The 21,174-nt window shown below is 43.0% G+C and overlaps 1 protein-coding gene across 7 annotated transcripts in view; it reads right to left on the bottom strand.

Moving 5' to 3' along the window:
- Positions 1–21,174, bottom strand: part of MCF2L2 (MCF.2 cell line derived transforming sequence-like 2) — a 211,617-nt gene that overhangs the window by 7,085 nt on the left and 183,358 nt on the right. For all 7 annotated transcript variants that reach the window (XM_053657607.1, XM_053657610.1, XM_053657611.1 and 4 more), the window contains 3 exons: positions 20,489–20,581; positions 20,258–20,336; positions 1,208–1,252 (listed from right to left, as the gene is read on the bottom strand). In XM_053657607.1, the coding sequence (XP_053513582.1) occupies positions 1,208–1,252; positions 20,258–20,336; positions 20,489–20,581 (217 nt within the window). The remainder of the gene's footprint in view (positions 1–1,207; positions 1,253–20,257; positions 20,337–20,488; positions 20,582–21,174) is intronic.

Genomic DNA, 21,174 nt, shown 5'->3' with positions numbered 1-21,174 from the left:
CTCCTTCCCTGGGTCTCCAGGGTCCATGGCTTCAGTGTCTCACTGAACAGTGCGGGTTCCAGAGACCAGAGAGCCACCTGCTAGGAGTATGGGGTGGGGGTTCTTGCTTTCATCAGTCACAGCACAGCCACAGCCCAGGGTGGGCAGGGCTGGAAGGAACTTGGGAACTGGAAGACCTGACAAGTTCCAGCCACTCCGCAGTGCACCTGAAGGGAGATGCTAATTTTACATCCCAACACAACATACACACAAGTATATTTATAAAATTAAACCACAAGGTTATGGAACCAAAAGTACCCTCACAGAGTGTGGGTCTATTCTATTCTATTCTATTCTATTCTATTCTATTCTATTCTACTCTATTCTACTGTGTCCCATTCCATCATTTGATTCTGTTCTATTGTGTTGTATTCTATTCTGTCCTGCCCTGGGAGACAGAGGAGGAAAGGGGCTGTGTGTGTTGGAGGCCACCCACAGTCACCTCACAAGACCCTTCCTGAGGGAGAGTTTCTTCTTAAACAAACTGCTGCTGCTCCTGGCATGCCCTCAGGTGCCTCCCCCGGGAGCCCTGGGCTCTTGGCAGCAGAGACAATGCCCTACTCACCTGGTATCTCCCTCTCCCACCTACCCGCGCCCTGGCTCCTGTTCTGAGAACCAGCAACATTGGAGAAAGTCCCTCGGTCAAAGCCCCTGTTTCACAGGAGATGACCGTGTAGCTCACGGGCTGCCTTTGTCTGTCCCTGTGTCACGTCCACACTCGGTCCCCTCCTCCTGGAGTCACTGGCCCTGGGATCTGTGGTGCTGAGAGTCTGAGGTAGTAAGTCCTCAGTCCTACAGGGGTGGCAGCCCCGAGGGGCCCCGAATCTCAGGCGCAGGGCCTGGCAGGTCACGGGCACGCAGCTGAACTGACAGAAACCCACTGCAGGGGCTTTGCAGTCGGTCAGACCCGCGTGCAGCCCTGACCGTGGGGAACACTCGCTGGCTGTGCGGTGCCGGGCAAGGCCCTTCACTTCCCTGAGTGTCCGTTTCCTTGTCTCTAAACCGGGGTAATCATTTCTATTTTGCAAAAATATTTATAAATGTCTGGCACATCACAGGAATTTAATAAATAACACGGTTGTGATTATTGTTAACAGTAATTACAATGATATTAAAGAGAGATTCTCAGAATAGCTTCCGGCACTCCAAGAGTGCTATTATTACTCACATTTGGGAGAGGTTTGTCTGCCATTGTCTTCATCCTCGTAAACATCTGGGGGAGGAAACGAGTTATAAAGGTCATAAATAAACAGCATTAAAAGGAAACACAGAGCGGACACACACACATGCACCAGAAAAATCAAATCAAGTACATAGGCCCTGACAAATATTCACTTTGATTACAGCAATGTTTTAGTTGATGGCTGCATTCTTAGAAAATGAGCAGAATGGCATAAGGTCCGGATGTGCGTTGGGAAGACACATCCTGCGTCTCAGGGGAACTCCCAGTTCGTGCACCAGAATAAGCATAAAGGGTATCGATGGGGAAGGACCAGAACAATGGGAAAGGTGGGCCGTGCAAACTCGTGCTGGTAAGACTGGGGCGGATGCTCTCCCCTCAGCGGACGATCTTTGTAGCACCTAAATTCTAAATAGTTTGGGAAATTTAGTTTTAGCACTTAATATTCAAAATTATAATTATTTATTTTGTTTAAATTATTGAGTGACATTTATTAATAAATAAACTCATTAGTTTAAGTTATTCTCATCAGAATACATGTTTTCCACAAATTACAGACTGTGAAGATAAAAACATGGCTTTTCCACTGCTGTGCACTAGATGGCGCAAAGGGACCGCTGTAGATCGAGCTAGTTCATTGGTAGCTCCTACCCAATGGATTTCAAATGGGCAAACCGCTGAGTTGGCCAAAAGGTCTGTATGTTTTTTTCCGTAGAATAAAAGACACATTTTTCGTTTCCACCAATAACTTTGTTGTTTTGGTATTTTGAGTATGTTGGCTATCTCCCACGTGGTATAATGTTGATTGTTTCAATTAATGTTTCGATTTATCGCTATCAACTTCAATTGGTCTGCCTGGCTGTGAAGGGTTATCCAGCGAGAAATCTCCAGCACAAAATGTCCCAATTGAAACTTTTGACACTTCAATCAATCACAGCACCTGCTCCATACACTGCACGTTTTTTTGCATTTCAGTTGTGTTTTCACCTTTCCTGAAATAATACAGTAAAATATGCTGAAAATGTCGCATATTTTCTTCCATCCTCAATATTAAAGTGGCTACACAAAAATTCACTAATTTTGATTGTTTTTTAATACACACTGATATGACAGCTGTCACAATGCAGCCTAACAAAATTGTTGCAAGTGAAGTTAAAGACAACTAAGCGCTAATAGAGCCATTTTATTGGAAAAAAACAAACTTCAGCCACCCCCAAGTTTTTATTTTCTTTCAATCTAGATTTCTCTCTATTCCTTACAATTATGCAAAAACTTCTAAAGGACCATCTCTGTCATGTGAACTACAGTCCATCGTGTTCACTTGGGGGCCAGGGGTGGAGGGCTGCCTTAAAGTCACGCCCACGCCCCAGGAGGAGCAAGTGTGGGGAGGTAGTCGCTACAGATCACGTGCTAATGGTATGTCTAGATCACCCCATTTAATTCTCACAGGAAGACTACACAGTATCACTTCCATTTTTGTGGAATAAGTGATGAAAAGAACTTAAGCGCACAAAGGTTAAGTCATTTATCCCAAGAGGTGGAGCTGGGTTTGAACCGGAGAGTGTATGACTTCCGTGCTCGAACCTTTACCTCACCCAGCTCCTCGTTGGCCGTCTAGGGGTCACCTAGCCCGAGGGGTCACTCTCTGCCTAATCCGTCCCAGTAGCTCTCCAGAGCTCACTAAGGCGCTATTCTAGCATATTTTCATGGGTACTAGGGTGGATACGTATCTTTTGCTTGGTGTCTCAGAGTGTAAACTTGGTCTACATCTGAAGTGTCTATTTCCTTTGCAAACCTGTCTTTGGCCCAGAGGAAGGGAATTACTCCTCAGCATTCAATTAATCATTCTCAGATTCCACATTTCATCATGGTCTTTCTCCCTCCCTTTTTTCCTTCCTTCCTTCCTCCCTCCCTCCCTTCCTCCCTTCCTTCCCTCCCTCACTCCCTGCCTGCATTTTCTGTTGTTCAAGTCCCTGCCAGCTTCTAGAGAAGTCTGGCTGGCAGTATTAGACTTTCAGAGCTGCTAGGAACTGGGTTCAAATTTCACAACTGGGAAACCACCTCTTAGCTCAACAACCAGATGCTCTCAAACGTTCTGAGTTGGAACGAGCCCACAGTTGGGTGGTACGTGGGGAGGACAAGCCGATGTGTCTATTTGGGTTGAGTCAAAGCCTTGCTCAATTCCTCAGATATTTAATGGGAATTTTTCAATAAGACTAATATACAGAGCACCTCCCTCAAAATGTTGTATGGCCCCCAAATTTTTAAAATATTCACTTTTATAGACAAAAGGTCTGGGGTAAAATATTTACAGTGGTTATCTTGATTTTGTCTGATTTGCATTTTTATTTCTGTATATTCTAAGTTTTTGATAACTTACATATATATTCTTTTTATAAGTAGAAAACTTAAAGTAGTTAAAGCCAATTGGTCGGATATCTAAAATAACCCACAATCTCACCAGAAATGATTGTTTGCTAAAACTTATTTTCCTCATCATAAGAGTGCATGAAATAATTTCTAATAAGGTAATAATACCTCAACAAGGTAATAATAAAAATAATGAAAGTAACAACATTATCTAGGCCTAAAAAGAAACCCCACGAATATCGGCAAGCAACCCTTAAGTACTACACCGGATGTTCGCAGGTATTAAAGCAGCTCCCCTCGCCCCCCAGACCCTGCGGGGCCCGACGAGGCACTGGCAGGCCTGCACTGGGGGCCTACGGCTCTCCAGGGATAGCATGCAGGCCCTGCCTCTGGTGCCTCTGCGGCAGAACGGTGTTCAGATTTTATGTATCTTTCAATAGCCGAGGCTTTGCAAATGAGGGACAAAAGCTGAATTCAGAATTCAAAATTTTCAACACAATTCAAGCTAGTAAAATACTATTAGCTAAATTCTCTTATGTTATCCAAATAGTACCAGAAATAGCATTTTCACCTGTTCTGCGACTGTCCATCATGAAGCTTTCCCCCACCAAGGCCTTATTGCTAGTGGCCCCATCACTTTGTCCTCATGCCAATAGACCAGAGGGCAAAGAGAGCACTGCCACACTGGAGAAGGCCATTGGCAACCGTTACCATGAGGATGCTGGGCTCTTACCCGATAGAATCAGAGAGGAAGGTGTCTGGCCTGCTGGTGACTCACTGGGACATTTCCCTGGCCTCCCATTCCCACTTGTAAATGGGCAAGGAAAAAAAAAACAATAGCCAGACAAGCGTTTACAACACCCACCATGTGTGCCACCAGCAGAAGTGCCCGACAAGGAGGAGGGGGATGTAGAGTTAGTGGGAGGGAAATGATGACAGAAAGATAGAACCTAAGGACCAACTGCATCAGCAGCAGGTGGCAGACCTACATTTAGGTAGGACTCTTCATGTTCCCCTGGTGGAAATAGCCTTCCTGGGAACCAACACCTCTAGGTCCGCTGAGACTAAAATTGCAGGGATGGAGAGGACAGATTTCCCATGTGGAAATTTGACAGGAGCGTCACAATGAATGAAGTCACAACTCATTTGACCTCTTGGCTCCCAGGTTCCATTATTCTGCCTACTGGGGGCGTGGCACCATGAAAATGCACGTGGGTTTAAGGTGTGCACTGCATCTAGAAGGTTGGCGCTGCAACGCTGCAGTGTCACGTCCAACAGTGCTGCTTATCCTCACTTTCAAAACGCTAGTCTACGGCTCTATCAGGCTGGCCACTTCTGACTGGGGAGATGTGTGGTAGGATCGGCGAGTTGATTCTGTGATCACATGCCCACGGCTGAGTCTCTCAATCAGAGCAATGTTCTATGGTCGATCAGACACTACAGGACAGTGATGCTGAGTGAGGCACTATGGGCAGGAAAGCCCATGCATCAATGCCACTTGGATTTTGATCAGTCCCTGTACTTTCCAGCCTGGAGGGGTTCTCATGAAGTCAACTGTTCTCCACAAGGAATGGTATCCAGTGGGGACCCAGCATCAATCTCCATGCTGGCAGGTGGGACAGTCAGCAATGGCAGTAGCTCCATCTGTCTTGATGACAGGGAGCCTGTGCTGCTGGACCCATGCACAGTCTTCCGTTCTGCTGCCAAGGCTTCTCCATTTATGAGCCCACTGTGCAGGCACTGGGGTGCCAAGAGCGAAGCTGGCTGGCACCTGCTGGCCGAGTCATCCAGTCAGCTTGGTGTTTGGTGCCCTTTCTGCAATGAACAGTCTCTGGTGGGTATGAATGCATGACTCAAAGATCCTCATATTTTGTGCTCCTGTCCATAGATATCTGTGCCTCTTCCCTAGTCAGGTCATGTAATTTGATGCTAGTTATTGTTCTGGAAGGGGTCTGGAAGGGAGGAGGGGATGCATCCTGAGAGGGGTTTTATCTGGTATGTCTCATCTGAGGCCTCTGCATAATCTTGGGGGAGGGGAAAAGGGTCTAGCTTCCAACGAGGGGGAGTAGGCCACTTCTGCCAGCCCAGGGGAACAAGTCCATGGACCCAGGCTTCTTATCCCACGATTTAGGGTTCCACTTCTTTCCTGTCAAAGCCTGCATTGCCTGCTCTTCTATTGGCATTAAGAGCAGGCAGCAGACTTACCTTGACTGCGAATTCACCCCTCTTTCAAGTGCTGCCATCTGCTGTAGGTGAGGGACTAAACACTGGCCGGGAGGTCCTCCGAGTCTCACACTGTGCTTTCAATTGGTGATTAGTCCAAGCCCGTCACTCTCTTCAATGCATCGATGGTGCTTAGCAATAGCCTCCCAATTCCACAGTCCTGACTGTTGACATTTCCCCCAGACCTCTCAAACACTAGAGACACTGCCAGCTGGTGCATCCCTGTCCACCTGCACCTGATCCCAGGTCACCACAGGTGAATGTCCTGGCCATTGAACAGCTACAGTGGGCCAGGGACCAGGACTGCTGATACCACCTACTACCAGTGATGGGGTCCTCATTGCCAGTTGGCCAACGAGTAACCCCAAAGCAGAATCCCATCCTTTTGAGGACCTTTCCTGGCACTAACAGTCTTAGGTCAGGTATCCCAGAAGCAGATTGTTCGAGCAAGTTATACAGAAGGGGCTTTCAGATGCAACCTGTGAGGCAATGAGGGCGCAAGACAGGGCAGGGAACAAGACAGCTGTAGGCGTGGGTTCGGCTGAGGGCTAGCATCAGCCTGATCCCCTGGGAAGCCCTGGAGCATGGCTGGTACCACAGGAGTCCCACCTTGAGGCAGAAGGGCTGGCTTTTGTACCCTGAATCAGTCAGTCATTGGCCGGCTGTAACCTGCAGTTAAGAGAGGTCATGACCCCTCAGGAAGTTTCTGGCAACATGGTTCTGGTCAGCTAAGGGCAATTCTCAGAATGCCACACAGCAGTGAGCTGTTAGCAGCTAATCTCATACCAGCTGAACCAGGGTGCACCTGCCATATAAAAAGAATTTGGATTAGGTGTCCATAGCCTCTACTATACCACTGTGTGTGGGCTTCTCTTTAAAAAATTAATAGGTTTAAATTTTAGAGCAGTTTTAGGTTTATAGAAAATAATTGAGCAGAGAGTATAGAGAATTCCCATATAATCCTCTCCACTCTCTCCCCACTCAGGTTTCTCCTCTAGTGACATCTGGCATTAGTGGGATATATTTGTCACAGTTGGTGAACCAGTATCGATGCATTGTTAACTACAGTCCATAGTTTATGTTAGGGCTTCCTCTTTGTGTTGCAGTTATGGGTTATGGTAAATGCACAGCATTATGTGTTCACCATTATATCTTGCAAAATAGTTTCATTGCCCTGAAATTCTCTTGTGCCATTCATCTATCCAGCCCTCCCTATCCATGAACCCTTGACCTTTTCACTGTCTCTATATTCATATATATACACAAGCATATGTATATGTGCACATATGGCTGTATGCATATATATACACATACATGTACATGAGGCCTGTTCAGAAAGTATCCAGCTGTGTAATATGAAAACTAGAGACATTTATTGAAGGAGATACAAGAAACATTGTACATAGGACAATGACATCTCAGTCCCCTTCAAAGTAGGCACCTTGGGACTTCGCACAGTTCTACCAGGAATAATCAGCGGCCCCGTCATATTTTCCTGAATCTTATCAGTGGTCTGAAATCACTTCCCTTTCAAAGGTGATTTAGTTTGGGGAAAAGCCAGAAGTCACGGGGCACCAAATATGGGCTGCAGGGGGGCTGAGTCAGGTGGGTGATTTGATCTTTTGCCAAAAAAACTCTGCGCAAGATGTGGTATATGAGTGGGGACATTTCGTAATGAAGCTGCCAATCACCAGTCACCCATAGCTACAGTCTTCTGAATCATCTGAATCGTTTCCATGGAGGAATGGTCAAGCTTAATGCAAAATTTGATGCAGATCCGTTGCTCTACTCAGCCATTTTGAATGTGACAGCCACACAGTCCACATGCTCACTCAACAGCATCTACTGCCCCCACTGACTAGTACAGTGAAATTGTCATTGTTCACACATGTGCATTACAATCCACTCTCCTCGGCTGCCAGGTTATATCAATGCTACCCACAAACCATTCTCATTGTATTAACAATAGTTGGGCTTTTTCCAGAAAAAAGTGTGTGTGTATATATATATATGCATATAGATATGTATAGATAGATATATATAACCTCCCTCCTTTTCTTGGGCACGTACTTTTGCTCTCTTTCTCCTAAACAATAAAAGACCCCATGAGACTCGCAACCAGGGGAGCAGCGGGCAGCAGCAGCAGCTTGTCCTGGGCTGACTCCCTGAACCTGTCCCCAGGGCCCCCTTTTCTCTGAGTCTCCAGTGAGTCAAAAGCAGCCTAGTCTAGTCTTCTGTTGCTTCTTCTACCCTAAGCCCTTCCTTGTTTCACTGTCCCCAGCTTTAATACACTTACTCTCAAAATCATCTGGACTCCTGTTGTGAAGTCTTTTCTGCCTGAGGTCAAGAACCCACTCACTGCAGGCTGGCTGCAGCAGGCCCGCTGCAGTTCTGGACCCTTTTGGGTGGCAACTTCTCCCAGAGATCCTGTTAGGATCCCCAGAAGGACAGGCTTCATCATGCAAGAAAATGTTGGGACCATATTCTATGAGCTCTCACCAGCCAACATTTTTTTCAAGCCTTACTTTTAGTCTCACTTTACTCTCACCTTTTTCTGGTCTGTACTAAGAAGAAAATAGGTCATTTTTTATTTTCCAAATATAAAATTTATAACACACATCCACACCCTGAGAATCACTGCTTATTAAACGGCACTGCTATTAGCATTTGTTGACTGAGACTAAACATCCTGTTAATTTGCCATTTCAGGCTCCTTGAAGAAACACGCACTAGTTAGCCTTGCCCTGGGGCGTGTGTAAGGGAGTGCCTGTGTGGGCTTCTTCAAAGAGTTTTTGTACTTCGTAGGTGCTCAAGAAACATATTTTGAACTAAAACTCCTTCCAGAGGCCTTTTCTAATTAAATTATATGTCTGAATACACACTTCATGTCCCCCAAAACTAATCACATAATATTCCATAACCAAAATCTTGAACACTAAGTTCTCAAGAGTTTGATTTGGGTAGTGGTAAAGCATAAAGTGGAGAGTCTGTGGGAAAAGGTTATCTTTCATTTAAACAGGCAAGGAAAGAAAAGAGGACAACAAAAATAACTCATCTAAAACCCCATAAACATATAAAACGTAAGAATCCTTCCACATTTGTTCATCGTTTTGATCCCATACCCACTTCCGCCTACCAGAAAACCGGCACTCGGGTTAGAGGAGGAGTCTCATGGGGAAGCCTCTGGACGCAGTGCTCCTGACCTTTCTATGGACAGCTGTGCCAGGAGGTGAAATCCATAAGCTATGGGTAGAGTAAGAAATGAAGTGTCGCCGTTCAGGGTCATTATTCCCGAGCAGACATTCTGGTGGTCCTCCTGTGCCAACCCATTTCCTTAAGGGGTCAGCTTTTCTGAACCGGGAGTCACTTTTCATGGTGAACAATCTGACCTTCATTTAAATTCTGGGCTAATTAGATTTATGCAAATGCAGAGCAGTAAGTCAACTTCATACCTTTCTTCTCAGTCACATAATCAAGGAAGGGCTGAGACTCAGGCAATGCCTTCCTGGGCTTCTGAGCTGAGGGGATTACCCACTGCCTCCAGGCCCCACTCTCCCACTGGATCCTACCTTTAGTCCCACACGTGCTGGGGACTGGGTCTTCCTTACTCCTAGTGACTCTTCCCCTGTTTCAATTCAGGGTGCAAATTCCATGTTCTTGCCTTTAGAGAACTGTACATAAACATTGAATCACTGAAAAGAATGGCATCTGCATTCCTCCCTATACTAGTTGAAGGGGTGCTGGCTCCCCCCAGGTTCTCCTGGTCTCAAGGGCCTCCTTCATCCTCCTTCACTGGAGTCTGAGACCTACCCTGGCCCTGTACCTGACATTCAACAAGGCAATGTTCAAGGGACACCACTTGCTGGGTTATACAGTTAACATCTAACTGGCTGCAAGTCTTTAAGTGGGAGAGGTGTGTGGGAGGAAAAGCTGTTTCACTGACTTACAGTAGTTCTTCCTTCCCTCTCCCCTGTCCCGAAATGCCAGCTATCATAGTGACCTCTGTTGGTTAGATTAGCTCAACAAATAAACACTTACTGGGCACTGGAGATCAGGGGTAAAAAAAAAGGTGTCTCCAGCTGAGCTCCATCCAAGTAGTTTGCTTGTGTGACATGATTATTTAATGAGCAATTTTACTTGTTTATTTGCTAAACATTTACTGAGAACCTATACAAGTTCCAGGCCCTTGTATAATATGAGGCCCAAGGGAAGCTCAGACTAACAGGACGGACAACTTCCATGCCCTAGAAGAATGTGTGGTCTGGTGGAGAGGCAAAAAATCACATCATAAGGTTACAGTATAGCTTGTTAAATGCTGTATGAAAATGCTTCATAAGAGTGTGGGTACAGCAGGAAGGGAGAGGGACCCGCTGTCTGCCGGGCCCTCACCCCTTCCCACCTCTAGCATCTCTTTGCTTCAGGTCAGGGTTGCCTCCATTAAGATCAGGCCAACTGGGCCCAGAAAAAATAAGCAGGTCCCTGTACCTGAACTGCATCACAGTCTACAAGTTCATTCAATAAGCACTTATTAAAGACACGCTGAGTTCCTTGCACAGGAACAGGAAATGCAGTTCTATAAAAAGAACGGGATGAGACCACACCTCTGAGTCTGTCTGTCAGCTCGGTAGGTTTTTATATATTTTTTCAAGTTAAACTACGTGCAAGGTTCAGGCGCTGCTTCTTACGTAGATTTTACATCCTGTCAACGTAGGACTAGAACTTGAGAAGGATTTCAGAAATGCATTTCTGAATTGTTAACTGAATAAATGCCATGTCCTTGTAACAAACGTGTTTTTTTGTTTGTTTATTTTTTCTTTCTGTAGGCAGGGCAGGGCAGTTCAGTCAAAATCTAGATGAAGTTCAATATTGTTAAGATGTCAGTTCTTACCAAATTGGTCTACAGATTTTACACAATCCCAATTAAAATCTCAGCAAGAACTCTTCTTTTTTGTAGAAATTGATGAGCTAATTCTAAAATACAGACAGAAATATAAAAGATATAGAATAGCCAAAACAACATTTAAAAGAGAAAACAGATCAAAACATGGCTCAAGAAGAACTCAAAGCTCCAGAGCCAATAAATCTAAGCAAAGAAGAAATAGCCAAACTATCAGATGCACAGTTCGAAACACTGGTGATCAGGATGCTCACAGAACTGGTTGATTTTAGTCACAAATTAGAGGGACATATGAAGGCTAAACTAATTGAAATGAATGGTAATGCATAGGAAACCAATAGTAATGGAAAGGAAACTGGGACTCAAATCAAGGGAGTGGACCAGAAGAAGGAAAAAAATGACCAAACAGAAAGGGATGAAAAAACAAGAATTCAAAAAAATGAGGAGAGGCTTAGGAACCTCCAGGACATCTTTAAACACTCCAACATCTGAATTATAGGGGTACCAGAAGGGGAAGAGGAACAGTCACAAGTGGAAACCTTATTGGAACAAATAATAAAAGACAACTTCCCCATTCTGGCAAAGGAAATAGACTTCCAGGAAATCCAGGAAGCTCAGAGAGTCCCAAAGAAGTTGGACCCAAGAAGGATCACACCAAGGCACATCGTAATTACATTAGCCAAGATTAAAATGAAGGAGAGAATCCTAGAAGCAGCAAGAGCTAAGGGGACAGTCATCTACAAAGGAGTTCCCATCAGACTGTCAGCTGATTTCTCAAAAGAGACCCTACAGGCAAGAAGGGGCTGGAAAGAGGTATTCCAAGTCATGAAATCCAAAGACCTACAACCAAGAATGCTCTATCCAGCAAATTTTTCTTTTAGAATGGAAGGACAGATAAGGTGCTTCTCAGATAAGATCAAATTCAAGGAGTTCATCATCATCAAGCCCTTATTATATGAAATGTTAAAGGCACTTACCTAAGAAAAAGAAGATAAAAAAGATGAACGGTAAAAGGACAGCAAACTCACAGTTATTAACAACCACACCTAAAATAAAAGCAAATTAAGAGGACAGCTAGATCAGGAGTGAAGTAAATGATCAGCTAGATCATTTCATAGAAATGAAGATCACATGGAGGGTTAGCAACAGGGGAGTGGGAGATGGAGAAGGGGGGAGAAGGTAAAGAAAATAAGTAGCATAGACAGTAGATAGAAAATAGATAGGGGGGAGGGTAAGAATAGTAGGGGAAATATAGAATCTAAAGAACTTGAGACACGTGGTCATAAACTAAAGGGGAGGAATGGTGGGGGAGGGGTATGCAGGGTGGAAGGGAACGGAGCAGGGGGAAATAGAACAAATGTAACGACATAATCAATAAAATTAAAAATATATTTAAAAAAAGAAAAGAAAGTAAGAAGACTCAAATAATTTGATTTTAAGACTTACTTTAAGGCTACAGTAACCAAGATGCTAAGGTGTTGTTGCCAGTGTAGACAAACAGGTCCATGGGACCAAACCAGGCATCCGGAAACAGGTGCACTTATTATGTGAAGTCAATTGGAGAAATGGCAATAGAACAACTGGTCATCAAAAAGCACAAGCTGAGCTTTGATCCACATGTCACACCACGCACCAAAAATGAAACAAAACCTCAAAACGGGTCAGAGGCTTAAGTGCAAATCTTAAACCATAAAACTTCTGGGAGAAAATACTGGTGACTATTAGACAAAGATTTATTAGGCATGACATCAAAAGTATCACCCACACATTTTTAAAAACTGGGTTTCATCAAAATTAAAATCTTCTGCTCTTCAAAAGTACTCGTAAGTAAGAGAATGAAAAGATAAGAGAATGAAAAGACAGACTGAAAGGAAAGATTTGCAAAGAACTTGTATCTAGGATATATCAAAATATCTCAAAATTCAATAATAAAAAGAAACAAGCAAAAGATGTGAATGGATACTTCACTGAAGAAGATATATAGATGGTGAAGAAGCACATGAAAAGATGTTCAACTATCAGTAACTAGGGAAAAGCAACGTAAAAACCTCAGTGATAAACCAGAACACACCTACTAGAAAGCTTACAGTTAAAAACCCTGACCATACCAACTGTTGGTGAGGATGTGGAACAAACGAAACTCACATACACTGCTGTGACAATATCAGAAAGTAGTTTAGCAATTTCTTAGAACATTAAACATGCACCTGCCATAGGGCCTAACCATTATTATTTTAAGTACTGACCCCCAAAAATGAAAACTTATGTTCACAAGAAGACTTGTATCTGAATGAATGTTCATGGCAGCGTTATTCAAAATAGGCCCCCAAAGTGGAAACAAACCAAATGTTCATTTACAGGTAAATGGATAAAGAAATTGGGGTATATCCAAAAAAACGATGTAAGGAAAACAGTAATGAAAAGTGATGCACTATTGTTAACACTAAGCAGCGTGAATGAATCTCAGAATGAGAATGCTGAGTGAGAGAGACCGGGTCCAAAAAAGTGCATGCTGTATGATTCTGTTTATGGAATTCTAGAAAATTCAAACTCATCTACAGTGACAGAAGGATCAGTGGTCACCTGAAAATCAGTAGGAGGTGAGGAAGGGGCAGGAGAAAGGTAATAAAAAGGAGCATGAGGAAACTTTTGGGGGCAATAGATGTGCTCATTATCTTAATTGTGTTGATGCTGCCAACAGTTTGCACATATGTCAATACTTATCAAACTGTGTGCTTTATTGTGTGCAGTTTATTATGTCAGTTATACCTAAATAAAGCTGTTTTAAAAACAGTAGCTGAAGGCCTCTCTGTCCAGAAACTTTAATACGCTGAATGCATATTCTTAGACACTAACCCTCACTATTCTAATTCCACAGGTCTGAGGTAGGACCCAGAAATCAGCATATTTTATGTAATATTTTTAAGTATGCTTTATTGATTATGCTATTACAGTTGTCCCACTATTTTTTCCTTTTGCCCCCCTCCACCCAGTATCCCCCTTCACTCCAGCAATTCTCCCCCCTTAGTTCATGTCCATGGGTCATGTGTGTAAGTTCTTTGGCTTCTCCCTCTTGTATACTATCCTTAATCTCCCCCTGTCTATTTTGTTCCTACTAATTATGCTTCTTGATCCCTTACCTTTGCCCCCTTTCTCTCCCCCTCCCCGCTGATAACCCTCCAAATGATCTCCATACCTATGATTCTGTTATTTTCTGGTTGTTTGCTTAATTTGTTTTTTTTTTTTTTATTTTTTAGATTCAGTTGTTGATAGTTGTGAATTTGTTGTCATTTTAATGTTCATAGCTTTGATCTTCTTCTTCTTGAATAAGTCCCTTTAACATTTTATAAAATAAGGGCTTAGTGATGATGGATTCCTTTAGCTTTACCTTATCTGGGAAGCACTTTATCTGCACTTCCATTCTAGATGATAGCTTTGCTGGATAGAGTAATCTTGGTTGTAGGTCCTTGTGCTTTTCATCACTTTGTATACTTCTTGCCAGTCCCTTCTAGCCTTTAAGGTTTCTTTTGAGAAATTGGCTGATAGTCTTATGGGAACTCCTTGGTAGGTAACGTTCTGCTTTTTCTTGCTACTTGTAAGATTCTCTTTTTATCTTTAACCCTTGGCATTTTAATTATGATGTGTCTTGGAGTGGTCCTCTTTGGGTCCAACTTGACTGTGAATCTCTGTGCTTCCTGGACTTGCAGGTCTATTTCCTTCACCAAATTAAGTAAGTTTTCTTTCATTATCTTTTTCAAATAGATTTCCAATTTCTTGGTCTCTCTCGTCTCCTTCTGGAACCCCTAGATGCAAATATTGGTCTTCTTTAAGTTTCCCCAGAGACAGCTTTCACTGTCCTCATTTTTTTGGATTCCTTTTTCATCTTGTTGTTCTGATTGGTTGTTTCTTACTTTCTTATGTCCCAACCCATTTATTTGAGTCTTGGCTTCATCCACTCTACTGTTGTTTCCCTGTAAATTGTTCTTAATTTCAATTAGTGAATCCTTCATTTCTGACTGGATCTTTTTTGTATTGCTGGGGTCTTCACTAAGTTCCTTGAGCATCCTTATAACCAGTGTTTTGAACTCTGCATCTGATAGATTGATCATCTCCATTTCATTTTGCTCTTTTCCTGGAGTTTTGAGCTCTTCTTTCATTTGGGCCATGTTTCTTTGTCTCCTCATTTTGTCAGCCTCCCTGTGTTTGTTCCTGTGTATTAGGTAGAGCTGCGATGACTCTGTGTCTTGGTAGTGTGGCCTAATGTAGTAGGTGTCCTAGGATGTCCAGTGACACAGTCTCTCCTATCACCCAAGATGGGTACTCGTGGTGCACATTTTATGTGGGCTGGCTGAGTACACTATCCTCTTGTAGTTGAGCCTTGGTTGCTGTCGGCAGATCAATGGGAAAGATTTATCCACACAAGTGTCACCACTGACCACCAACCTCCACCCTCCATGGAGGATCAGCTGTGTAGGGGCAGGGTGGTGATGCTCCCATGTGGTCTGTAGCTGCCCACTGGGTGTGCTGGTCCTGGGGTTTCCTGTGTGGTGCAGGCCAATTTCAGCCCCCACTTGTGATTTTCCCGGGACCACCCTGCCTGAGCTATAAAGCAATCTGTGAAGGCTGCTACTTGTGCTGGGCTTGGAGATTCCCAGGCAAAGCCAAGCTGTGAAACTAATGCAGCTGCTGCTAGTGCCCGCCCTGGAGTTCACTGAGGCCAGCTGTTCCTTATTTGACAGAATTCAGGAGGTTGTGAAGCATGAGCCAAAACCAGCCATTCATATAGAAAAGCAGCTTGGGTGGGCCCATAAGTTGGGTGAGGGGGAGACTCTGAGGATCTCCAAGGCAGATCAAACAGTGTTAGCCAGCTTGATGAAGTCTCAGATATGGCACCAGCCTGCTGGCTCCCTGGCTCTGCAGAGGGAGGGCTCAGAAAAGGGACAATGGCTTCTGCTCACCCTGATGCCAGACACTTCAGCCTTTCCCAGTATGCCACTGGTACCCTTCAAGCAGCCACCATGGTGCTAGAGCTCAGAGGGAGTGAGTGAGTAGGTGAGTCTGTGTGTGGATTCTTTAAGAGGAGCTACTTGTGGCTCCAGAAGTTTCTTCCATTGACTCAATCCCTGCTGAGCAGACTCAGCAGCCATAATTTGTGGGGACTTATCCTCCTGGCATTGGAACCCTGGGCTGGGACTCCTCGCTCTAGAGATATCCCTCCCGAATATTTGTCCACCACACGAAGGTGAGAGACCAGCCTGTTCGCATCTGGGCCCCTCCTACCAGTCTCGATGGGCGTGGATGCTTTAATTCTGTAGTTGTCAGACTTCCATTCAATTCAATTTCTGATGGTTCTGAGTAATAGTTGTTCTATACTTTAGTTGTGATTTTGATGTGGTTGTGAGAAGAGGCGAGCTGTGTTTACCTATGCCGCCATCTTGAGCAGAAGCTCCCCCTTCAAGTAATTCTAACGCAGATCGCCCTTAAACTGCCCTTTTCGAAACACTAGTCTACAGAGGAAGGGTTTCTAGACCAATCTGGTGACCAGAAAGAATGTTGTTTCTGGGGAAAACAAGTAACTTTTTCTACTTAGGGGCGTTATAACTTTCTGTCTTACACCTCCAGGACTCATACTCAATTACCATAATATAGATTCGTATAGTATCAATAGTTCAAAAGCAAACATAAGTCATAATTTTTCTCCCATCTTATCTTTATGTAAATTTAAGTCAAGTTTATAATCGTGTTACTATTTCCCGGCGCAGGCCCACAGTTTAAATCAAGAACTGTGCTACTTGTCACCATGATGGAAAACCGAGGTGGTGGCTTCCCAATCACACGTCTTAGTTTACCTTTTTCCACCCGATGCCCAGGCAGCCTCACACCCTCCTGCACCCCTGAGGGTCAAAGCAGACACAGAAAGTGTACAAAACGGTGGCATTCCTGCTGAGTCTCTGAAGTCAAAGCTTACCTTTTCATATTTATATAGTTTTCCTTACCAAGCACATAAGCCATTGTCAGTATAAATTAACAGGAAATAGGTTTTTCACCTGAGACTAACATTTGTTAACACTAGCAACCTTACCTGAAGGAAATATTAGAACTCATTCGATAAAGGTGGTGGACTTTCTTACAAAACATTCCTGCTGTTAAGAGGATCAGTTGGAAAAAAAAATGTGACAGGGTGAAACCCACGCAAAGATGATTTTTAGTTATTGAAAGGAGTACCGCTAGTGACATCTGTGAATATGGTTCAGGAACAAGAATCTCTCCAAAAATTCTCCATGAAAGCATGAAAAACTGGCCAAAATGGCCAGAAACAATATTTTCAGAACACTGGAAAATTAAGCAACACTTACAGCATTCATGACAGTATTTATTCAAGAAAAACGGCTGATTCTCAGTATGAACAGCGAGCTTTGTGATGTTTTATTTGCCCTGTTCTCACCCTGCCCCCTCCTTGCTGGTGATAGCTTTAGAAACCAACAGCCTGCAGTCAAGGTGAAAATTAGCAATTTAGTGGCCATAGGAGGGGGCAAAACAGGACTGAAGCTCCTGCAAAGTCCCAGAGAATTATCATTATTTCACTTGTCTGGGATTCCGTGGTATACCCTACTTGAAAAGCTGTCTTTGTTAGGCCTGATTCAAAGCTTGCCTAGTGTGAAAAGCCTTTTTTCCAGGGGCATTTGTAGAAAGTGAGTATAGGCAATTGTTTAACTTCTTGGCTGCCTGAGCCACTAGATAACAGCTAAGGAAAAAACAGGCCAATCAAAAAGTTCCTAGCAGTGATATTTACAATAGCCAGGTGCTGGAAATGGCCTAAGTGCCCATCAGTAAATGAGTGGATAAAAACACTATGGTACATTTACCCAATGGAATACACAGCGGAAAGAAGAACTCTTACTGTTTGCAACAGCGTGGATGGAAATTGAGAGTATTAGGCTAAATAAAATAAGCCAGGTGGTGAAAGATTAATACCATATGATCTCACCTATAAGAAGAAGCTAATGAACAAACAAACAAATGAGTAAAATAGAACCAGAGGAATGGAAACAAGGAATAGACGGACAGGGACCGTAGACAGAGGGATAAGGGAGAAAAGAAGGGGATGGGTCTAGATAGAGATTAAGTGATAATGACCCATGGACATGGACAACAGGGTGGGTGTTGACTGTGGGAGCAGGGGTGGGCGGGGCAAGGGAGAGCAACAGGGGAAAATTGGGACAACTGTCATAGAACAATAATTTTAAAAAGTTTAATAGGAAAAGTTGGTAATGACACGTCTACAGTGGCTTTGAAAAGCTCTAAAATATTCCCGAGAGTCTAGAAGGCCATGTGCATATGCCCAGGGCTGTGTGCATGCTCAGGAAAGATCTGAGAAGGCTTTATGCTCTCACCTCTGGCTGATTGTGAGGCTTTGCACAAACAGAAGTGAAGGCTAAGGTGAAATTGTCACCTGTCTGGTTGAGTATTGAAGGTGTGACCCAATACACAGACAGAGTTCATTGGCAAAGACAGGAATATTTATTGGTTTCAGGTGTTTAAGAAAATCTCTCCCCAGTCATTAACTGAGAAGAGGCTTCAGTGCTGCAAATGACAATGGATACAAATTTTACACAATTAGTTCCAAAAAGTTACTAAACAAACAAATGATCAACAGCAAAAACAACAAACAGTAACAAAAAACACTGGAGCTGGTGGAGAATCTGATTTCCAGAGTTCCCACATCATGTTATCTTAAATGTCTAATTTTCAACGGAAAATTTTGAGACATGCAAAGAAATGAGAAAGTATAGCTCACACATAGAAAAACCACAGTCAATAGAAATCATCCCCAAGGAAGCCAAGGTATTAGACTTTTTAGACCAAAAAGTTAAATTAAGTATTATAAAAATATTCAAAGAGTTAAAGGAAACCATATATGAAGAACTAAAGGAAAGTATAAGAAAAATGCTCATCAAGTAGAAAATATAAATAAAGAGAAAAAAATTGTATTTAAAAGGGCCAAATAAAAATTTGTGGTTGAAAAACCATAAGAATTGAAATGAAAAATTCACTGGAGTGTCTCCTTAGGTGCTTTGTGCAGTCAGAAAAAAGAATCAGACCTTTGGCATAGGTCAACTGGAACATTCCAGTTTGAGAGGGGAAAAAAAGAATAAAAAAATGTAAATAGAGCCTTAAAAAAAGAGCTGTAGGACACCAACCATCATACCAAATACATGTATTAAGAGTCTCAGAAGAATAAGAGAAAAATAAAGATGCTAAAAAAATATTTAAAGAAATAGTCTCTAAAGGACTTCCCAAATTTAGTGAATAGCACTAATCTACATATCTAAGATGATCTAAAAATTCCAAGAAATATAAACTCAGGGAGATCCACACCTAGACATATCATAACCAAACTGCCAAAGACAAAGAAAGAATCTGGAAAGCAGTAAGAGAAAAGCAATTTGTCACATGGAAAGACTAAGATTAATAGTTGACTTCATATTAGTAACTATGGAGGCCACAATACAGTGAGATGACATATTCCAAATGCTTAAAGAAAAGACTGTCGCCAAAAATACTATATATATATATATATATATATATATATATATACACACACACACACATATATATATACATATATATATATTATCCATCAGATGGATTTTCATGCAAGGGCTTCATTTGGGCTGCTGTAACAAAGTACTGTACATTAGGTGGCTCAGAAACAACAGAGATTTATTTCTCACAGTTCTGAAGCTGCAAGTCTGAGGTCTGGGTGCCAGTCTTTGCCAGTCTGGTGAAGACGCTCTTCTGGGCTGCAGACTGCGGGCTGCCCACAGCAGAGGGCTGATGGAGGAAGCAAGCACTCCCACCGCATTTGTAAGTGCACTAATCCCACTTGTGGGCACTCCAGCCTCATGACCTCATCTACTCTAATTGCCTATGGAAGGTTTCATTTCCTAGTACCATGACATTGGGGGGCAGAGTTTCAACATATAAATTTGGGGGAAAACAAACATTGTAATGGCACTTGAATCCATAACAAGTGCCGAGACCACTCAGTGGGGGAAAGGAAAAATAAAATATCCACATGCAAAAGCGTGAACTTAGACTCCTAATTCATACCATGTACAAAAATTAGCTCGAAATGAATCAAAGACCCAAATAGATGAGTTAAAACAACTTTCTTAAAATTGTATGTTATATTAATTATATTTCAACTTAAAAATATAGTACAGCTTCTGAAAGTAACATTGACCATTTAAATTTCCATTAACATTTTCTTGGATGGCTTTGAGATATTGGATTGAGAAAGTTGATCTTGGCAATTAGGTTTGTGGGAGGAACACAACTGAAAGGGCCACACCCACACACAACCACAAACGCCCTACATGATCTAAAGCAAATGCAGGTGCTTCTGGATACTGTACTATAAAAATGTGACCACAGTTATTTTCCTGGCAAACCATTTTCTTTAACAATACCCCTGATCTGCACACCCACCACAATGCTGGAAACAGTATAACTTTCCAGACTAAAGTCAGCAGGGGTAACCCTACCTTTATTACTGTTTTGTTGCTCCATCAATAATTTACTTATTTCCGAAAACCAACAATCTCTGATTTCTTTTGAGGCTGCCTGCAATTACAGACAAGAAGGTACTATGAGTATCAGATCACCTGGAATATTGATTGCACCGGGCTTTTATCGTCTGAGTGACTTCTAGAATAATGAGATAGAAAATACCTGTCGAGTCATGGGGACACCTGTGGGGAAGACATGAGCTTTACCTGCAGGATGTATTTCTCAAGTCCGTTTCGGTTGGCAATTTCAAACTTTCTGTTGCTCCCCCTTTCAAGCTGGTGAATTGACAGTGTCGTCAACTGTCGTAGAGGAAAAAGAAAATTTTCCAGACCATCATTTTCTGATTTCCAAATGGTCACATCAGCTACCCTAATCCTTTCTACCCTGATACCTCCCTTCTTCCATCTTCCTTCTGAGTATTATGTTGTCCTCTCTTAATGGCCCCAAGGAGCATAAAACGCAGTCTGGTGCAGTGTCATCTGTCTCCTCTGTTTCAGAGGATAACACAACTCTGCCCTTCTGTATGTAGAGCTGCAGCCCACAACCTTTAAGCAAAAAGATGATCTCTCTCATCATACCTAAGTATTTCACAAATCTCTACCTGAGAATAACTGAATTAGTATCCATTAAGAAACATAACTCACAAAATCTACTAAGAACAAATTAACAACTTGAATCACAAGAACACAAGTGTGTGCGTGGGAATGAGTGTGTCTCACGAAACATTTCCTTATACAGGCAGCGCTTGATGTGGCCGTGGGTTCTTGGCCCCCGGGGGCAGGACGCTGCCTACACCTGTGTGCCGAAGAGCAGGTGGAAGAGGACATCCAGCTCATGCCCCAGTGACCAAGTCTTTCCCTCCTCTGCCGGGAGAAAAGAGGGTACTTTTTCA

Source organism: Artibeus jamaicensis, unplaced genomic scaffold (assembly GCF_021234435.1).
Source record: "Artibeus jamaicensis isolate MK-2021 breed Jamaican fruit bat unplaced genomic scaffold, CSHL_Jam_final scaffold_474, whole genome shotgun sequence".
In the NCBI taxonomy this organism is placed as follows: Eukaryota; Metazoa; Chordata; class Mammalia; order Chiroptera; family Phyllostomidae; genus Artibeus; species Artibeus jamaicensis.
Note: the sequence above shows the minus strand (reverse complement) of the source record. Positions and strands in the feature narration are given on the sequence as shown.